The sequence below is a fragment of the Cornus florida genome, unplaced genomic scaffold (assembly GCF_030987335.1).
Source record: "Cornus florida cultivar Cherokee Brave unplaced genomic scaffold, ASM3098733v1 CherokeeBrave_3.0.0_Hap2_Chr07, whole genome shotgun sequence".
NCBI lineage: Eukaryota > Viridiplantae > Streptophyta > Magnoliopsida > Cornales > Cornaceae > Cornus > Cornus florida.
The window spans coordinates 9,471,704-9,493,267 of NW_026775577.1; the positions used below are offsets into that span (position 1 = coordinate 9,471,704).

The 21,564-nt window shown below is 34.4% G+C and overlaps 2 protein-coding genes across 2 annotated transcripts; one reads left to right on the forward strand and one right to left on the reverse strand.

Annotated features, from left to right (window-relative positions):
- Window positions 1–647: 647 nt before the first annotated feature.
- Window positions 648–2,161, reverse strand: LOC132316074 (protein rough sheath 2 homolog). Its single transcript, XM_059814578.1, has one exon. The coding sequence runs from the start codon at window positions 1,904–1,906 to the stop codon at window positions 770–772; it is 1,137 nt and encodes a 378-aa protein (XP_059670561.1). The 5' UTR covers window positions 1,907–2,161; the 3' UTR covers window positions 648–769.
- A 14,320-nt stretch (window positions 2,162–16,481) lies between these two features.
- Window positions 16,482–18,598, forward strand: LOC132316075 (allene oxide cyclase, chloroplastic-like). The gene is made up of 3 exons (XM_059814579.1): window positions 16,482–16,786; window positions 16,916–17,037; window positions 17,955–18,598. Exons 1-3 carry the CDS (start codon window positions 16,567–16,569, stop codon window positions 18,354–18,356), a joined length of 744 nt encoding a protein of 247 aa, XP_059670562.1. The 5' UTR covers window positions 16,482–16,566; the 3' UTR covers window positions 18,357–18,598.
- Window positions 18,599–21,564: the final 2,966 nt, after the last annotated feature.

Genomic DNA, 21,564 nt, shown 5'->3' on the forward strand with positions numbered 1-21,564 from the left:
CAAACATGTTCAACAACAGCTCTGTGCTGGTCTCTCTCTGACAAAACCCCTCCTACTTTCCTCTCCTCTTCAACGCATTCACTATCATGAACCTCCAAACAGCTCATAGATTCACCACAACCAGAACATTCAAATCTTAATAACTACAATCGAACACCCATCCATACATCATACAATCAATGGCCTTATTCAGACATCATACCCTACAAAAACCCTAAACTATCAAAAACCTTTTTTTATTTTTCTCGAAAGTCAAAGTAATCACACACTTATTATTAATTGCATACCCCTAACAGAGCTCCAACTCTAAAACTTTCCTTTTATTAATTACATACTTTTAAGAGAGCTCGAACTCTCAACCTTCTCAAAAGACCTCTAACAGAACCCGAACTCTCAAAACTCTCAACTTTCCCAACAGACCAACTCTAATAGGGCCTGAACCATTCTAGTCATAACAAGAATTTAATGAGGTTTGAACTCTCAACCACTCTAATTGTACCACCACTGGAGGTATAATCCTAACTTAACATCTATACATGTAAGTCTACACCCAAAAACCTCAAGAATGATGAATTACCATCTAAATATCTATGTCTTGCACAAGATTAACAAGCATTCAGAATTAAAGCCTAAACAAGAAACAGAAATACAGCATTAATATATATGATTTCATTCATAAAAGCATCAAACTAGTACACATTACAATTAACTATGAAACATCAACATGGGTTATATATCTATCATTGATTCACTGATTGGATTGCTTGGTTTAGTGCAAATCTTTTGGTACTGATGTGAACCCATGACTATGGATGCCAATCTGTTCAACAAGCCTAGCCAACTTCACATGCTTCCCACACCATGCCTCCATCAATTTTGCTTCTTTGCTATCAGCATCTCTCTGTAGGGCACTGAGTTGCTCTTTGTATTCGCTCTCGATCCTCCCAAGAAAAGCCATTTCTTCCTCTCTCAAACACCTTATCTTTCCTTCAATTTCCTCCATTTTCTCTCTCCTCTTTCTAGCTTTCTCACTCTCCAACTGCTGCTCCAGCCGGTTCAGCCTCCATGTAGCTTCCTTCTTGTGCTGTAACCAGCTCTGTCTTCCTTCTTCAAGCTCTCTACAGTACTGAACGAGATTACCCACTTGCTGAACCGGAAAGAACCGGCTCGGTAAGCCCATTTCCGGGTGAACCGGTTCGAGAACCGCCGGTTCGGAAGGAGAGAGTGTGAGACTAACGGAAGGAGACGGGGTAGACGAAGAGGACGACAGAGACGACGTCGTGGAGTTCATCCACGACGGAAGCACAGAAGACGGCGTGGTGGAGGAATTGACCGGTTCGGTGCCGAGAGAAAGAACCGGAACCGGAGGAGCCGATTCGGACAGGGCTAAATTCGGCATTACGGGCAAAGGGAGGGACTGAAATGCAAAAAGCTTCGGCTGGACGTACTTCTCAGCAAAGGTCTCGAGTATGTGGTCGTACTTCCCCTGGAGGGCTTTTTCCGGCGACCCACCACCGGAGACGGCAGAAATCGCCGGTGGGTCGGCGTAATCCTGGCGTTGCTGCGATTTCTGGAGCTGCTTGAGCTGCTTCTCCTTGAAAACCTCCCACCACTTGCCGAGCCTCTTGGCGGTCCGGCCAGGGACCTCCGATGCGATTTTCTTCCACTTGTTGCCGTACTTGGATTGGAGAGAGATGACTAGGGTTTGCTCTTCTGGGGTGAGAGAGCCTTTCTTGATGCCTGGTTTGAGGTAGTTTTTCCATCTCTCGAGGCATGATTTGGGGTCTCTGTCAAGGGCTTTGCCCATGCGTTGGGAGATGAGGCTCCATTCTTTGGGGCCATATTGCTTCACGTAGGCCCTGAGGAGTGCGTCTTCTTCTGGCTGCCACCTTTGACGCTCCTTCATCTCCTAACCACCACCATCACCATGTCTAGTTTTTGTTCTTCCAGTTGTGCTTGGATGAGTAGTCCAAAATCTCCATCTATCTACACCATTTTTTGAATTGGGTATCTCTCTTTTTTGAGAAAGATTTGTGTGTTTGTGGATGTTTATGGAGAGACTGAATGTGTGTGTGTATATGTATATATATATATAATTCACAACTGACAGAGAGAGATGGCAATGTAGCAGGAGATATGGGGATGAATGGGAGTGAGGAGGGGATATAAAGCTGATGCAAGGGGGGTGTTTTGATGTTATGCTAGGGGTTTGGGGTTGATTGTTCAACTCGCGATGCAAAGCGTGTAGTCACGCGCTGATTGTGAAAAGATAGGATTTATAATTGAGAAATTATTTCCTAATATGAAATTACACAATCATGTGATTTTTTTTTTTTTTTTTTAGGCAATCGTGTGATTAATGTACATGCAAAAATTTCTCAGATTAAGAGGTGTAGAGTATTGGATCCACAAACTCTCCTCTAGCTGTGACAACGTCAACAATTGTGACATTGTTAAATATTAATATTGTAATTATAAACAATTAGTTAAAGTTGAATGAATGATTCAACTACACATCATTCATTTTTATTCGATTTTGAAATAAATATGAATTAAACTCATTATAACGGATTTAGAAAATTTGAAATCAATCCAAACTATTAAAAAAGTAGAACCAAATTATACCTGATTATAGTAATTAATTTAATTCGATTCTATTTAACGATTTTGGACCTTCATATGTATATTTAAACAAGTATATTATACAATAAATATCTATATACTACGTATTTATTATTAATAGTTTAGTTTAGTCCTTTTGAACTCCCAAGCATAAACAATGGTTCCTTAATTTCTAGAATGCATTATAGAACCGGACTAAACTATACGGTTTGGTCCAATCTGATTTACTGGTTCTTATGGTTTATGATCTATTTTATTAAAAGAGGTGGGTAATGGATGCACTTGATTTAACTCTAACATTGTGTCTCTGTGTGTGTGTATATATATATATTGCAAATATATTTGAATATGTGGATGGATTGAAGGTTTGAATGAGAGTGGGATATAACACGGATGATTTGAGGAAGGGAAAACTCAGAGGGGAGGGGTGGCAGGATGGGGAGGGGGTTGGTTGAGGGGTTTGCAGTGCAGAAGAGGGACGGCAGAGTCAGAATAAGGGCGGACAAGACGGGACAGTGTGCCTACTTATATGTACAGTATTCATAGATGAGAAAGATGCCAAATCAATATGAGCTGTGTGTGTGTGTGTGTGAGAGAGAGAAAGAATTGTGAGATGGGGAGGGAGGGTCTTCTTTACACTCCTTCAATGCCCGTGTGATTACGCTCCAATTATTGGCGGAGCAAAAGTCTAAGGACAATGCCCTCCAAATATTGATACATTCACCACATCATGCAATATACCAACATCCTAGGGAGGCACTTTTCAGAAATAAATAAAAATATATATATATATATATTTATACACACACATAAATACATATGAATCAGAGAATGTTAAAGTCGCGATTGTATAATCTCGGTTTTCAAAATTTATAAAACCATTTATATAATCTTAATATTTGAACTTGCATATCTTGCTACGTGACTCGTAAGATTTAAAGACCGATAATGCTCAGTCACGAAAATTACAATTATAAAAAGCACAATTCTATAAAGGAGATATTGAAGTTCCTTTTTCTTCATTTTTTTTGCATGAACAAATTTGACATATTATTTAAGGTATTATGAGATTCACAAAATTTTGTTTGCATTCGGAGTTTTCAAGTCTAAAGCAATCAATGAATGAATTCATTATATTTGAAAGCATTGAACTGGGATTTTAAGATTGGAATTAGAGAAAATTTAGTTTTTATTAAATTTCTTCCAATTCTAATTCTAATAAGACCATTTGATGCTCTCAACCAAAACAATGCCTGAATTGAGATCTTGAAATTGAAATAGGAAGAAATTTAATTTGTTCATTTATTAGGTTTTGAATAAATTTGTTTTGTGAAAAAGTAATACTAGATCCTACAATAAATGAGTTTCACACTTGAATGGAAGTTGTACAACAATGTTCAGAAGCCTCCCTCTTTTTGTTATAGTTGGTTTACGCAACATGTGACCAATAAGTGCGCTGTTGTCACTACATCGATGTGAACTAAATAGATATTCACTTTTTATAGGTCCATGGTTTCATCAATAAGTGCAACCTTTATTTCCCGAGATGTCCTAAATGAAAACTCTCTGATGAGAATTTAGCATTTGATTGAGCTTTTCTTAATTAATCACGTTACATTAATCATTTAATTATTATTATTGTTGTTATTTTTTTTTGAAAATAATGATGGAAGATCAAAAATAGTACTAGCTATGAGTACTTCAACCATGTGCCTCACGTGGATTCCATCATAAGAGAATCTCACAGTAACATCAATCACAAGTCCACAACCAAATGAGTATTTCAATTAGTTCAATCATTCTTTTTTTTTTCATTTAAAAAAAAAAAATCTGTTAAATAAAGTATTAATTAAATCATAGTAGATGAAGAATTGATCAAATGAGATCAAGCCAATTAGGGCATTTTTGCCAACTTGCAAGAGTCAAAATGTGCTTAAGACATAGTCACTTTTTATTTATTTATTTGACTTTTCTAATTCAAGAACCATTAAAAAGGCAATAGATTTTTAGGATAGTAAATTTATTAAACTCCGCGTGCATGAAAAATGCTTATGCGACAGTTCCCATGGAGCACAATTTTTTTTTTTTTTTTTAATGATTTGGAAACCCTTGCAACTATTCGCCCTTCGAACTTGTACTTAACACGTAAATCTTCAGCTACCTACCCCAACCCCACAGTGCAGATAATATTTTAAGTCGGAAATGAAAATGGACGGGTTCGAAAATGAGGCATGGTGGTGTCCATATCGTTATCTTACCAACTCTACAAAATCCCTGAAGACACGCAAATCTTTTACCTAACATGTGAGTGAGATCTGTTTAATATTGTTTTACTGTAAAGAATTCATATTTAATTCAAATGATAATATCTTAATAAATACTTGTCACTTGTAATGTCATTATTTTTAGGATTAGTTTCTTGTCTTAAATATATATATATATATAACTTTTTATAAAATACGGAGTAATAAAGAGTTTTAGAAATGAGAGGAGGGCGTGGATGGACGCGCAAAGAAAAACGCGTGAAAAGGAAGTAGAAGTTGGGAAATGGTAAACGAGACCCATAAACGCATTTCTCGGATCTGCTGGGGGGCCTCATTTGTCTTTGGTTGGGTGGTGGGCCTAAAGGCCTATATGTCTCTCTATGCGGTGCGTGCCAAAAGCCCTGCTCGGGGGGTTGAATTTCTGTAGCAAATCCCAACCCCACCCACCCCCTCTCTTTTGTTAAGTGACCCTGGATCATGTGCCCCCATCACTTTTCTCTCCTTTTGTTTTTTAAGATCCAAGATTCAAATTCAACTGGGAACCCTGATCTTGTTACTTTTTTTTTTTTATTTGAGCAGTGTCGTGGAGTTGATTTCATGGAGTTTGAATTCTCTCACATACTATATTATGAATCTCATCACTCATGAACGATAGAATGTTGCAGTGCGTATGTTGTACTGTAGAAGATTCATACTTGTATTTCATGATAACTATCTTGACTTTCTCCCTTGAATTAATACATTTTGAGTACTAAAAATTACACCCGAATCATATTATATATCTAGTTACTCATATTTATATAATTTTGTCAAATAAAATCATACGGAAATATCAAAGGGTAAATTAGAGTACTTGTTAGTCATCCGAATGATAGTTTAATGGCAAAAATTCCTTCCCACGTCTTGGGACCGGGAGTTCAAATTTGAACTACCTTGGGATTACTCCCATCGAGTCTCACGATAATTGTCAGGTGCATGTGAAATGAGAAAAACTGCATGTGCTCAATGGTGAATTATGAGTGCTCTAAAACACCTTACACCTTGAAAAAAAACAGAGAGCAAATGAGTCGTAACTTTTCTCATTTTACTTTAGCTATGAGTATCCTTATAATTAGTCAATGGAATTTTATTATTGAACTTAATGCACTCCTCCAGTTGAAGATTGTGGTGTGGACTGCAAATATATCCCAAATGGGATGATCAATATATTTTTGGTAATGGTAGAATACTGTTAATCCGATTTCAATCAAATTTAAAATATTTCTTAGGTACTTAAAACCCAATATTTTTCAGTATATTAGTCAATTCAACCCTAATATTTTTAGTATATTTTTGTGTTTTGTTTGCTCTGTTTGTTTAGTCGTATTTTATGGGTGCAATGCCTGGAATCTTAAATCATGAGCTTAGCTAAGACAGACATGTCATGTCATATCCAGGGAATAAATAAGTATGGGCTGCTAGTTCCGCATTCCATGCAATGGACGACTACTAGCAAGCATTCAATGTCTCTATATGCGCGCAATATATATATATATATATATATATATATATATATTTGTATGTATATATATTTGTATGTATAATAATAATAATAATAATCTCTGAAAAGATCTCAGCATCAAGAATAAAACATTGTTTACTTCTATGATTTCTATCCCTTTTTTTAATCTTATTTAGATTTATTTTAGCAAACTAGTCTCTTTTAACTTGTGTGTTAGTTACTGTAAATTGTTAATCCTTGATTAACAATAACTTAAGAACCATTAACACTAATTTATTAATTTCCTCTGCTTTTGCCGGTACTCGCCAACGTACCATTAATTGTTTCTCAATAATTCATTTTCAGTCACCAATTCACAACAATTTGTTGCAGGCATGAAGCAAACTCATAACCATACATAGCATCAGTAGTGAATCAGTGATTGCCTGTAAAAGGAAATCCTCGAAAATCAGAATCAAATTAATGTTTCCAAAAGCATAAGGCAGTGGTTTGGCTGTTTCTCATAATAATGCATGTCACATATGTTTATTGTTGCACATAATTTGAAGGGGTACATATATTTGGTGTCCTCATCTCAAAGTCATTCATTCATCTCCTTCAATTATAAGCAAACACTTGCAGGAGGACTCTTTTAAGTAGGTCTAGTACCAAGCCATAGTACATATATGATATATATATATATATATTGAAAGCACTAAGGGCTTTTGGGATTCTCAAGTAGGGCAGTTTTAGGAGTACGGGTGGGGGTGTCATAAGGCCAAAATGGACTAGCTTTTGTAAAAGTAGGAGGGCCACCACCCTCCAGTTTAAAGGTACGCATGCTTTAAACATATGTTGGTGTTTTTTGTGATACACAAGCTAGGACCACACAGTCCCCAAAAGGTTACAAAAGGCTATCATTCCCAAATGCTCTCTTTGGACCCCAAGCTGATTCAGAGTGGGTGCAGCTAGCATGATTATTTTACTGAAAATTTAGTTGTCTTTATGATAGCAAAATTGAATGGGCAATTACGGGTTTGCTGGTTTGAAATTTATTTCAAACTTTATACTAAATATTTTTGGATTCCAAATTCAAAGGGTCGATTTAATTCGAATTATATCTTTATCTAATACGCTCTCTATGGCAGGTAGTTAGGCACACAGTGCAAATGAAAGTTCGATCATTTTAGTACATTGCAGCTTCTCAATTCATTGACTTTTAACAAAATCATGTTTAAATTATTCATAGAATTCATTTTTATATCCGTGATGACAAAGTTCTAAGCTAACTATTAAGGTACCTAACGCAACCCTCTGCTCTATTCGGACTTGGTGCCCACGGTGTAAAGGGGCGGAGTTATGTTATTGTTTTTGTATATAATTTTGTTTTTCTTTTTAACACACCGAACAGAGATATTTAAACAGTCAGTACAATCATTGTTGATATGTTGCAGTAGGCAGAGAGGCCACAGATCCCATTCAACTATCTCTATGCTGACAGCTCTATGCTGACAGTGTACTGCCGCATTTACTAAGGTGATGATGAACCACTGAATTACAACACCTGGGGGGTCCATTGCAGTTTGGTTGAGTCCAACCAGTTACCTTCAACCACATAACAACAACAATAGCCTCACAAAAAATATTACCCCAGCAAGAGGATCAGTTGGCTTCAAATCCATAACTTGTTGTCAGTCTCCTTCCACTGCCACATTTGAGTTATCCCCATTGGTAGTATATGATAAGTTTCATTCCTCCTGTGAGCATTAAAGTTTCATCCACAACAGGAGAACAGACGGTTAGAAATTTGGTGTCAATGTAAGTTGAATCTGTAATTAGAGTGGTGCCACCTTATCCTTTGCGATATTAATAACACATGAATATGGTTATTGATGCAGAATGTTTAGTAATATAGAATTTGCCATATTAATAACACATGAATATGGTTTTTGATGCAAAATGTTTCGTAATATAGAATTTCTAAATTAAAACAAATCCTTGACACGTGATTCAACGTGGTTAAGAATGGGTTGGAAAGTAAGGGTAGCATGATTGAGAAGTCAAATTGAATCATAATCATATTTGTAAGTTTTGGGTTACAGACGTTGAAAGAACGTTAAGTTATTGACAGTTAAGAATCGGTTGAAGGTGATCAAACTATAAATGGATACGTTCTTTCCAAACGAATACACCCATACTCTAAGAGGTATCCCAAACAGACATACCCATACACCAAAAGGCATCTCTAAGTCTATAAATACCCCACTGGTTACCATAATTTATCGTTCAATTAAATTTATTCTCTCCCTCTCTCAAGATGAACCCAACCGAAGTGGATGTGGGTTCAAGCCATGGTCAAGTGGTTGGAGCCACTTAGGCGCAAAACCAATTTCATTGAGCCATATTAAATTTGGTCCGAGCCATTTGCTTCGGATTGCACCCAATTCATTATTTAAATAGTATATATGCATTTTTGAGTCAGAGAGAGTATTACACGGAGGAGGTTCATCGTATCCACGAGTTTGTAGTGCTGCTACTGGTGGATGTAGACCGTTGTATCCTGGGAGATAGACGTCACTGAGTCTGTTAGCACCATAACTGGGCGAATCTGTCTTAAGGACATAGTATCCAATACTAGTCTCGGTCTAGATTCTTTATTTATTATTTATTACTTTATTTTGCATATTTAATTAAATATATAGTTGCATATTTAAATAATCATTTCTTCGCATATTGTTAATTATCTCATATCATATTAGTATAAGGGTTGTTATATCTTAAAAGTCACATAAAGTATATATTTTACTAACAATCTTAAGACAGATAAACTCATTGCGTATGTTTTATTATATGATTTTATTTAAGATATAAACAAGTAGAGATTACACTAATAAATGAGATATAATAAAATAATGTTATATACATTATTATATGATAATATGCTAAATATGATGTATTCAATATTATGTGAAATTGAAGCATGTTATATTAGTAAATTATTGAATTATTTATATAATTCAATATTAGTTGAATTATTTTAATTTTGTAATATAATATTATGTAGTATATTAGATTATCTTTGTGCCAACTAGAGATAAGAAAAGGTATTTCATTCTTTTTATCAATGATTGCAGAAGATGATGTTATCTATATCTGTTACGAAGCAAAGATAAAGCCTTAGAAATGTTTAAACATTACAAAAATTAGGTTGAGAATCAACTTGACAAGGTGTTAAGAAACGATAGAGTTCGTGAATACGAATCATCATTTGCTGATATTTATTCAGAACATGGTATCATTCACGAAGAAATGATGAATGCTATGTTGACAAGTTCTGGTTTAACTCAGAATTTGTGAGGAGAAGTTTTACTTTCCGCAAATTATGTTATCAATAAAATACCTCAAAAGAAACTAATGTGACATCATATGAATTATGAAAAGGTCAAAAAGCCTTCCTATAAATTCTAGAAGTATGGGAGTGTCTAACTAAGTTTGCAGTTCTTACTCCTAAGAAAGTTAAAGTGGAACCTATAATGTGGCAACCTTATGGGTGGGTGTGCCGTGGGCGAGTGCAAGAGGCATTGACATGCTATCACACTGAGCAAGTTATAGGTGCACAGTCCCACACCACCTACGTAAGGGAAAGGTAAAGTGATTTTATGTAGTGGTGTTATCTCCAATTGGTATGAGGCCTTTTGGGATAAAACCCAATAACAAAATCGTGCGGGCTCGATCCCAAAACGGACAATATCTTACTATGTGGTGGAGTGGATCGTTACATAAAACCTTTGATAGGTTATGCTCATAACATCAGTGCATATCATTTTCTTATGGGCTAGAACGTCTATATCTTTTGGTCCTGATTTTCTAGCATGTTTATTGGAGAATGATTCACAAAGCTTTAAGAAAGCAAAGTCTTCTCCTAAATATTAGTGTTTCTTAGATTAATTATGTGATATAATTAATCATGTGGTATAATATTATTTATGTGAGTTCAATATTATTTATATAAGTGCTTACTTTTAATTGAGATTATAATATTACTTAATGTGCATAGTAATTTAATTTTATAATATAGTTGATTTAATGTGTGATATTATTAATTTTGGATGAGTTTATGACTGGTTTGTGTATTTAATACAACAGACAAAAATTAACTAGTCTAGCTATGTCAATTCTCCCGATAGTTGAGGGAAAAAAATCCATACTAGTGTTTAAAGACACGTATAGCTGTGAATGGGTTGAATAAGATAAGATTTTTCGATAACTTTAGAGTGTTTAATGGAAAATGTTATGGATACAATAAGCAAGTACACTGAGACAAGTTAATTCAAGTTATTTAGTTATAATGTACAATTTAGCTGAAAGCTAAAATGTTACTGAGTTGCAAACTAGTTAGCTTAGCCATAAGTTAAAATGATTAATGAGGTGCACAGAACCTAAGAGGAAGATGAAAATCTGTTAGTTGGTTCTTGCTCTCTACTTGGTAGTAAAAAACACGAGGGTGATGAGTAGTCATTTTAGCTATAAGCTGTTTGAGTTGTACATCATATCTGCTTATGTAGGAGTGAATAATACTACTTGTAAAGTAGTAATTTTTGAAGAATATTTTTCAAAACAAATTACTCTATTACCAAGATAAACTACTTAGTTAAGTGTGTACTAAAGTTAAGAGCTACTAGAATTGATAAATGAGCAAACTTAACTTCAAGCTAGTGGTAATAGCATAGAAGTGGGTGCTCATTATAAATTAGTAGTAATTAATGAGATAAGTGTGCTTAATCTAAGCTAGTAATGAGAACTTAAAAACTCATTTTTAACTAGTAATGATAGTTGAGAAGTGAGTGCTCACTTTGTGGTAATGTATCCAAAGGTTAAACAATAAGTGAGTTATTTGCTTAAATGGTTGAGTTATGTGATGTGTGACACATGAAATGTTATGACATGTTAAGATGACTGACTTAACATGAACCTAACACATGAATAACTCAATTCATAAATACAAGAGATGTAAAAGCAAATATTAATTAAAGCCCATTATAATTAATATCTCTAGTATTAATTCATAATAACGTCTGTGACATATTATAAGAACAAGTTAGAGATAAAGTGAATACATATGCACTAGAGACTGTTATGCATGCTAGTTGAGAAGCGAATATAGAACATTGGAAAGGTAGATGAGGTGAAATATTTAATATTTGGTATTTCAAGAGTTGGAAAACCATAAGAAATATATCATATATAAAATTTCAGGATTATCCCAAAGTTGTGGGGGGATATTGTCCATAAATGAAATTTTCTATGAGTTACCTCACCAGATAAGAAATACTTATAAATGTAAGGTTCTTAATCCTAAGAGATTTTGGATAGAACCAAAAATCATTTATAGTATTATAAGAATAATGCATGTTGTTTCCTATGAGAAAAATATTATGGAACAACTAGAAGAGTTTTTTTTTCCAGCGGAAGAGCTGAGTTATTTAATCTAGTTGAAGAGGAAAGTGTGCAAACTTATAAGTCCTTAAGTGGATTAAAGCTGGTACCAAGACAATGACATAAATGTGATGTATAAGTCATTGTATGCCTTACAAAAATTAATGATATACTAATTAGTATATTTGATATGAAAGATTTAACATCTGATAACATAGTATATTCTCAATAGAGTGAGATTGAGATAATACTAGTTATGATAACAAAAACTTAGCTAACTTTTGTAGATGTAAATCTTAAATATAAATACTAGTCAAAGTTTATCATTGGTTAAGATTGCAAGGCATCTTAATAACTGTGTTTAATTACACATTTTCAATCCAGGATCGGATCACTGAAAAAGAATAAATTGGGTAGTTGAGATACACCCTAAATCTAAGATTACTTAGATCGAGGTATCTAACTACATTGGAGTTGTAACAGTGATGCAATCTGGATATGGGATATTAAAGATTTCAAATCCAAGAGTGGATATGTCTTTTATATTAAAGGTGTAGTTGTATGTTCTTAATATAACTCAAAGTTAGAAACTTTGAATAAATCAAATAGGAAAGTCAATAGACTTCACCTAGAGGACATTTCAAAGTAAGTCTACACTTGTGCCATTAAAGAAAATAATTTTAGGGCATAAAGTATATAGTAGCTCTCACCTGGAGAAATCTCTGCAGAGTGTAATATTTCTAAACACAACCTTGTGGCCACATATAAAGTTGAGGGTTGTACTAGAGAGCAATTGTATAGATCATCGAGAGGAATGGGATTAAAAGCTGAAAGCTAACGAGTCACCTTAATGGAAACCCAACCTAGTTGACTGGAGATTTCAAGATCTAGGTTCAAAGGGACAACAGAAATTCTGAGTGACTCACCAGAAGCACTGGGAAGATATAAATCTTCTGCCCATTTCTATGATGAGACAGTGCTACCTACAGTGAGGATTAGGATAAGCTACGCTTTTAATGACTCTTATACCTTGAAAATTCAAGTGGGGTATGGTAGGATACTCTTAATAAGAAGTCACCTATATGAGTGTGAAGTGGGTCCGCTTCTATGAGAACTATAAAGGCTAAGTTTTCTGGAGCACTCATTGAATACCAGGAGTTGTTCAGGGCCAAAATGAACACAACAATGAGAACCAACTTTGTGAGGAAAGGTACTGTGAGTTTGTTATTGTCTTGGTTTACACAAACGGCTGAACAGTTTAAGACATCGCGTTCACTGGTTAGCCAGTAAATCCGATAGCAATACACTAGGGAAGGTTCAAAGCCAAAAGCCACCTATCCTGATGCAGTAACTTTCCGACTATACTCTCTCTAGTGTTTACATTATCATTTGCATTTTAGGAGCCAATTTCCATTCATGTGGGGGATTGTTAGAAATTTGGTGTGAATGGAAGTTGTTTATCAAAGAGTCTGTAACTAGAGTGGTGCCACCATATCTTTTGCAATAATAATAACCATGAATATGGTTATTGATGCAGAATGTTTCTGTAATACAAAATTTCCAAATTACAACGAATCTTGACACGTGATTCAACGTGGTTAAGGATGGGTTAGAAAGTAAGGGTAGCATGATTGAGAAGTCACATTGAATCATAATCATATTTGTGAGTTTTAGGTTACAGACGTTGAAAGACCATAACGTTGTTGACAGTTAAGAATCGGTTGAAGGTGACCAAACTATGAAAGGATGCGTTTTTTCTAAACAGATACACCCATACTCCAAGAGGTATCCCAAACAGACATACCCATACACCAAAAGGCATCTCTAAGTCTATAAATACCCCACTGGCTACCATAATTTATCATTCAATTAAATTTATTCTCTCCCTCTCTCAAGATGAACCCAACCCAAGTGGATGTGGGTTCAAGCCATGGTCAAGTGGTCTGAGCCACTTAGGCCCAAAACCAATTTCATTGAGCCATATTAAATTTGGTCCGAGCCATTTGGTTCGGATTGCACCCAATTCATTATTTAAATAGTATAGATGCATTTTTGAGTTAGGGAGAGTATTACACGGAGGAGGTTCGCCGTATCCACGATTTTGTAGTGCTGCTACTGGTGGATGTAGACCGTTGTATCCTGAGAGATAGACGCCACTGAGTCCGTTAGCACTATAGCGGGGCGAATCTATCCTAAGGACATAGTATCTAATACTAACCTCGGTCCAGGTTTTTTATTTATTATTTATTAATTTATTTTGTATATTTAATTAAATATATATTTGCATATTTAATTAATCATTTCTTAGTATATTATTAATTATCTTATATCATATTAGTATAAGAGTTGTTATATCTTAAAAGTCACATAAAGTATATATTTTACTAACACTAACATGGTCGGATTGCGAATCATCCTGCTCGATCGTCCCAGTTTGTATCATAACCAAACTCATTTTTTAATCTGATGTCACGCCAACCGCCCAATCTCAAGAGACGAGAGCTTAGAATGTTACAAGAGGGAAAAATTTTGCTTTCCTCTCTCTATATGTCCAAGAACAGGGCATTAGCCATCCATACCATGTCTGCCAAGATACAAACCTTCAATCACCAAAATCAATTCCAACAGAACTTGCCTTTCATACCATTTTTGTAATAGAATATTATCCTAAAAGATGTACACAGTGTCAACATAATATGATCTCTCTTAATCATTGAGTGTCCGAGTCCTAAAGACAATATTATAGGTGTGTACGCTTTTATTTGAACTTTCTCGGACAAAGAAAAAAGAGCTTTCGCGCACACAAAAATGAAAAATGTATACTACTGACTCCGCCTCTGCCTCCACACAGCTTGTGATAGCATCAACAAAAGATTGGCAAAAAAGAGCTTTCTTGTGAGCTCAAGTATTCTAACTCTGACTCCATTAGGGCTAAATTCACTGTGACTACAGTCACCTTCTTCTTTAATTTGTTTATCTCCTCTCAACAGATGCAGATTTTAACAGTAAACTTCCCTCCCGAAGAGAGGAATTCTCAGAATTCGATCACCATCTCTCTTAAACGCGCCAATAAATGAGTCGAATGCATACAATTTTCAACACAGCTCCTCAACCGACCACGAATAGTACAACAACTGCATAAACATTTTCTGAAAATGTAGCTAGTTTCAAGCTTCATCAGTCACGGGGGAGAACAAGAAAACAAAAATAAATAAAAAAACCTGATATCACAAGCTAGCCATTGCTATGGCCTAAGAGATTGACATAACAACAACCAGGGCGTTGATTAAGCAATAACAATAGGTTAAGAAGTCAAACATCCTAAGATTTGTCACATGATCATCACATATGTAACACAAAAAGAAATAATTCAAAATTTTAATTGACCTGCTTTGAATCATATACCAATATTGTTTCATCTTGATTTGTCTTCATATTTAGATCACATTCTCCACAGTGCAGCTGCAGATCAAGGCATTTACACCATTGGTGATCAATCAGAAAGGTACCCAATGTACCTTAAGTTTTCAACATCAAATCCAACTTTGGTTCGTTTTTCTTCACTATTTTGACCTTATTTCTTTTTTAACTAGAAATCATTAGCTACTTAATAACATCTGAAAATAAAAATAGTAAAATATTTCCATTGGCGGGACTTAGACCCGAGAGAGTTCCGCTCTCAGGAGCTGAATAACCATGTTTTGTTAGCTACAACAGATTTGATGTTTTAGTTTTCCATTCTAATATATATATATATATATATATATATATAAACTATTTGCTGTCACTTAAAATACAAAATAAACCATTATTTCCTATTTGCAATAATAAAATTATAAAGTAGAACCATTCAAAAAAAAAAAAAAATACTTACTCTGCAATAATCAATATTACTCATCATTTGTATATATGAATATGATAGTTATTCTTGAGTCCATATTCAAGAGCTTTAAGTAGCTTTTCAATGGTACCAACTACACACAGAAACTCTAACCGTAGTGAGAGTTATGACAGTAGTCTCTTCGGGTCAATATGTAGTTAAAACACTTCACAAACAAATAAAAGTAAAAAATATTTACAAAAAGTTATATTTATGAACAAACTGAATTTAATTTTAAATTTTTTTTATCACAATGGCAATTGCAATCCCAAGAACAACGTCAAAAATTAATGCATGTCCAAATGGTGCGCCAATAATAAAACCACCTAATGGCACAAATTCACTCAGAAAAAGACTAAGCAAGGGGGTATGGATCTTACCACTTCACCTATTATCATTACTTGACTTGTAGCTTGATGCAAATAATAATATTTTTTTTGGACCAAAAATAACTAAATAATAATTTTTTATTTGCAAATAATGATTTACCGAAGGTTGTTGGAATTAAAACATTTTTTTAAAATCCAATTTTCATTGACAAACATTGATAGCCTGATACGTGCACCGACTAGTCCCACACCACCAGCCCACAAGACTTGGCCGGTCCAGAAACGAGCCTATATTTCCCGCATTCCAAAAACCACGTGCCACACAACAGCATGCTTTTCGTATTTTTCATCAAACTTTTCAAATTGGACCAAATTATAGGCCTAATCTGACCATTCCCTTCATTAAAATCTCCCAACACCGTCCATTGCACTCACACTACATATATGTGTATATATATACACACACACGGCAGAAATCCTCATCAGACCCATTCCTAAACTTGTTACTGCTTTCTCTCTCTACTCTCTCTCTCTCTCTCTCTCTCTCCTCAGATCATGGCTGCTGCTTCTTCAACCTCTGCTGCTCTCAGAACCTTCTCTTCCGCCGCCAAGCTCTCACCCACCGCCACTCCACCTGCCCAAAAACTCCTACACTTCAAGCTCTCCAACCCCTTTCTCTCCCAAAACCTCAGCCTCACCACCACCACCACCACCACCACCAGACGATCATTCACTTGCAAGAGCCAGAGCAACCCATCAGACTCTCCAAGACCCAGTAAGTATTTCACTTTCAAACACCCAAATCTTCAACAAATATATATATATATACACACACACACTCACTACGGTAGATCATGTATATATAGTGACTCTGTTTTCATTTATTTTTATTTCCTGTGATCAGCTAAAGTTCAAGAACTGTTTGTGTATGAGATGAATGAGAGAGACCGTGGAAGCCCAGCTTATCTCCGATTGAGCCAGAAATCTGTCAATTGCCTCGGCGATCTTGTCCCTTTTAGCAACAAAGTAAGCCCTCTTCATCTTCTGGTGTGTTCTGTTTCAATGTAAAATGATTTTTTCTTGGAATCTTCTATTTCTCTCGAAAATCCTTCCCTTCACCTTGCGTTTGGTTGCCAAGAAAATAATTGAACCAACTCTTGTACAATTACTTGACTTCATTTACTTTTGACATTTGATTAGAACTGCTCAACAAAAAATGTGGACTTTAACATTTTCATTCAGCAACCAAACAACGGGTCAAAGTTTCATTTTTTTTTTTGGAATTTTTTTTCCCGAGAAACAAACAGAGGTTAACCCCACGTGCGATTGTTTGGTCCAAGATATAAATACAGCAATGCTGTCATGAGGTGACCGAGGTTACCCATGACAGTTCTCTCCTTTACATTAGCATATTTAGACACAAAAAAAAAAAACACAATGTGCAAATTAATCGAAAACGCTATAATTTGTTAATAGAAAAAAAAAAAAAAAAATGTTATCAGAAAGAAAAATGAAAATGTTCCACTTATTTTATAATTTACCTTTTAATCTTTACTATTTATACATCATTTCGATAAATTAATAAAATGCTAATGACAACCGATGAAGTTGAGTTCATGATAGCGTTACTTCGGTGTCAAAAAAAAATTTTTAAAAAAAATTAAAAAAATCAGTATTACATTTGGACTGCTGTAAATAAATTTTGTTATAAAATTTTGACCTAGTAATATTGATACTAGTAGTCTTAATTCTGAATGGATCAATATTAAACTTTACTTATTTAAAATATATATATATATATATATATATATTAAACTTTACTAGTATGTAATGAAAATGGTAAGCATTAGATATCAGTAACGCTTAAAATAAAAATAAAAAATAAAAAAATCAGTGCTTAATTTTCAAACAGCACTGAAGTGTAATTAATTATTGCTTCACAGTTGTATACCGGAGACCTGACGAAGCGGTTGGGAATAACGGCGGGTCTATGCATTTTGATCAAGAACGAACCGGGGAAGAAAGGTGACCGGTACGAGGCGATATACAGTTTTTACTTTGGGGACTACGGTCACATAGCGGTGCAGGGTGCGTACTTGACCTACGAGGACACGTTTCTGGCTGTGACTGGTGGATCAGGAATCTTTGAGGGTGTGACCGGTCAGGTTAAGCTGCAGCAGATTATTTTCCCCTTCAAGTTGTTCTACACTTTCTACTTGAAGGGTATACCGGACCTGCCGGTTGAGTTGCTGGGCACGCCGGTTGCGCCGTCGCCCGAGGTGGTGCCGTCGCCGGAAGCCAAGGCTTGCGAGCCTGGGTCCACCATTCCCAATTTCACTGATTGAATAATGTTCAATCATGATGATAGAGATGTACGACTAACTCTACTTTATTGTATTTGTATTGCTTTTTGTTTTGTTTTTTTGGGGTTTTATTTACGTCATGTTGTTGAGAAAGGTTATGAATTGTAGTGGACCTAGTGGTGGATAGTGGAATTTTAGTTGGAGTCCACTCACTCCTCATGTATTTTGTAGGGATTTTCATTGCATGAATAAATAATGTTGTACAACAACTCAACAGTGGAAAACACTCTTCACCTCACACATTCGTTTTTTTTTTTTTGGTTTGACTTGGGACTCGTTTGATATTAGTTTTGTTTTCAACGTTTTAATAAAAATTATATTTTGGTCGTAGAATTGTTTTGAAAAAAAAATCAAAAGCATTAGGAATGATGTTTTGTTAAAATAGAAACTGTGTTTATGATTACTGTTATGGTTTTGGACCATAAACAGTTGTTAAAATAAGAAAAAAAAATATTTTTTTGGTGTTTTAGTTTTGGGTCACTGTTCACGAAGTGTTTTAGCATTGTGTAAAATAAAATAAAGTCACACCAAATATGTTTTTGTTGTCAAAATTAATACTGTAACAGTCCAAAAATAAAAACGCCAAAAACAAAATGTATGCCAAGCATGACCTTATGCTTCATATTTTGGTGGTTGAAAGTTCGTATTTTGACATGACATACTGAAAATGTTGCATTTTTCTTAAATATGAACTACTACAGGGTGGGCGAGTCTCTTCTCTCTGGAAGCAGAAGGTTGAACTTCAACCACCTTTCTTTTCTTTTTTTTTTTTTTTTTTTTTTTTTGGGAAGAACGAACTGACCGGGTCTTTCATCAGAAAGAATGGTCGCAGAGCTGCTCGTGTTAGAATTTGCTTTACAATCACCTTAATCCTAAAGTTGGGATTCCTCAAAGATTGCCCGAGATGTATTTTAAGTGACTGGAATCCCTCTCCGTCTTGTTGTCCTCCACCATCACGTCTACCAAACTAAGCCCAGTTGCCGTCGACGCTCTTCTTACAGAGTTCTTCACCAGAATATTGCACAAATAACTACCATTAACGATTAATCAAGCCATCAATTGCGGTTATGTGATTTTGTAAATAATAATGAGCTTGTCCCTTGTTTGCCTTTTTTTGGGCTTCTTTGGTCCCAGCAATGGACTGTCTAGCCAAAGGTCCACAAGTAATTATATTTTATTAATGTCAGTTGCTTAATCTTTCAAAAAAAAAAAAAAAAAAAAAAAAAAACTAATTATATATTAACTCATAAATAAAAATGATAATACGTGTCAACAGGAGCATTAAAGTATTTTTTTTAAAAAATAAAAAAATTAACATTACACTTTTGTTCAGTGATCTTTAAAGCTAGCTTTTTTAAGTCACTTGAATGCCTAGGGTTCGATTTGCGTTGGGGGAATTTTCACTTGGATTACAGATCAAAACTCAAAAGGCACTGTCCCCACTTAGATAGACCTTATCTTTATTACTATTATTTTTTTATTGGCCACATGGATGTATCATTATTCCATCACATCTGAAAATGTTGTTGTGCGAATACAATTATGTAATTTTTAAAATTAAATTATTGAGTAATACCTAAATCAATTGAGTAATTTGTAAAAATTTTTTTTTAAATATTTATGATTTAATACCAACATATATGTAATTATATGTGTGTGTATATATATATATATATATTTCTATTTGTATATATATTCACCTTCTTCCGATCATTTTCACAGTGTTCATGGCTCCATTACCTTCGTCCTCGTATTCTTCTCAAACAAAATTTTTTTTTTCAATTTATTTTTGGGGTGAGCTAAACACGTGATGACTTTTTTACTCTCTACGGATAATAAATTTTAGATCTTTTTTCTAGAGTTATTTTCGACACCCTTATCATTTTCCTTATATATAATGTCATGATATTAAATTATTAATATTTAGGGACCCCACACACACATTAAGCAATTATAAACAATATCTGCCAATGTGTTTATATGCTGTCACTGTCTTAGTGGTTGGTTGTTTGGTTGTCATATTTAGTTGGGTTTCTTGTTGGAGTTTATTTTCCTTGTAGCCAATTCAGTGTTTCTGTGACTAATAAGACAAGGAAAATCCAGTTTCAGGATCAATCGAATGAAGCTTTATTGTGAAAAATATATAATAATAATAATAATAATAATCCAAAATCAAAACCCAATTTTTTCATCCTATAAATACGTTTGTCCACCAGGTATCAAATAAAGTATTTGCGAATTAAGAGCAAAAAACAATCCTTCTAATTCTTTTTTTCCCTTCTTTGTCTTTTCCTTCTTTTTTTTTTTTTATTTTTATTTTTCTTTTATTTCCCTTCAAACTTCAATAAAATCCTATTTTTTTTTCTTTCAAAGTCTGCCCCCTTCTTTTTTTTTTACCAATTTTTTTTTTTTTTTTTTTTTTTTTTGTTTTATCGTCTGTTAATGTGCCCCTGTTGAATCAAATTCTTAATTTTGTCCATGAGCCTACTTCACGATGAAGAACTAAAGAAATATTTAACGGTAAAAAAAGGAGATTGCAGGAGTTCCAAACTTTAGTTCTCACTCTCTCTTTATTATTTACAATTTTTAGAATATATATTGAATTACAAGGATACTAAATATGATCCAAGACCTAAAAGTGAAAATTAAAATTTTTTTTTTCTTAGTTAATACTTACACATCTATACCTTCACTAAAACTTGAACCATTAACCCATTTGAAAAGCAAGAATTAGGACTCGACTCTCATACAAAATCATTTGCTATGACCTATAAGATTGATAGACCCTTCTTCTTTTCTTTCTTTCTTTCTTTATTTTTTTTTTAATTTTTATTTTTTAAAAAAAAATTAAACAACTGATATAAATATAGAATAATTACAAGAGGTGGTGGGCCTTTCACCAAACAAGTCCATCAACTTAAGAGACAAATAATCTATTGTTCGAATTGGGACTTTCGGTCGATATTCAATTAGTCATGTACCATGATATGATACATCATGCATGTGCAACTTTTCCTACTTTAAATATGAAAATTAAGAATAGAACATGTGCAACTTTTAGAAGAGCACCCTGATGGCATTGTCTCTCTCCAGCAATCGTAGTAGGTGGTTTGGGATTCCCATTTTATTTAATAATCATCACGTGCAACCACGTGGTATGCTACAAAGCACGACAATGAAGAACATTTTT

Excerpts from the sequence above, each read along its gene's own strand:
- LOC132316074 (XM_059814578.1), bottom strand. The coding sequence starts at position 1,906 with ATGAAGGAGCGTCAAAGGTGGCAGCCAGAAGAAGACGCACTCCTCAGG.
- LOC132316075 (XM_059814579.1), top strand. The coding sequence starts at position 16,567 with ATGGCTGCTGCTTCTTCAACCTCTGCTGCTCTCAGAACCTTCTCTTCC. Across the intron at positions 16,787-16,915 it reads ATCAGACTCTCCAAGACCCA|CTAAAGTTCAAGAACTGTTT; the intron begins GTAAGTATTTCA and ends TCCTGTGATCAG. Across the intron at positions 17,038-17,954 it reads TTGTCCCTTTTAGCAACAAA|TTGTATACCGGAGACCTGAC; the intron begins GTAAGCCCTCTT and ends ATTGCTTCACAG.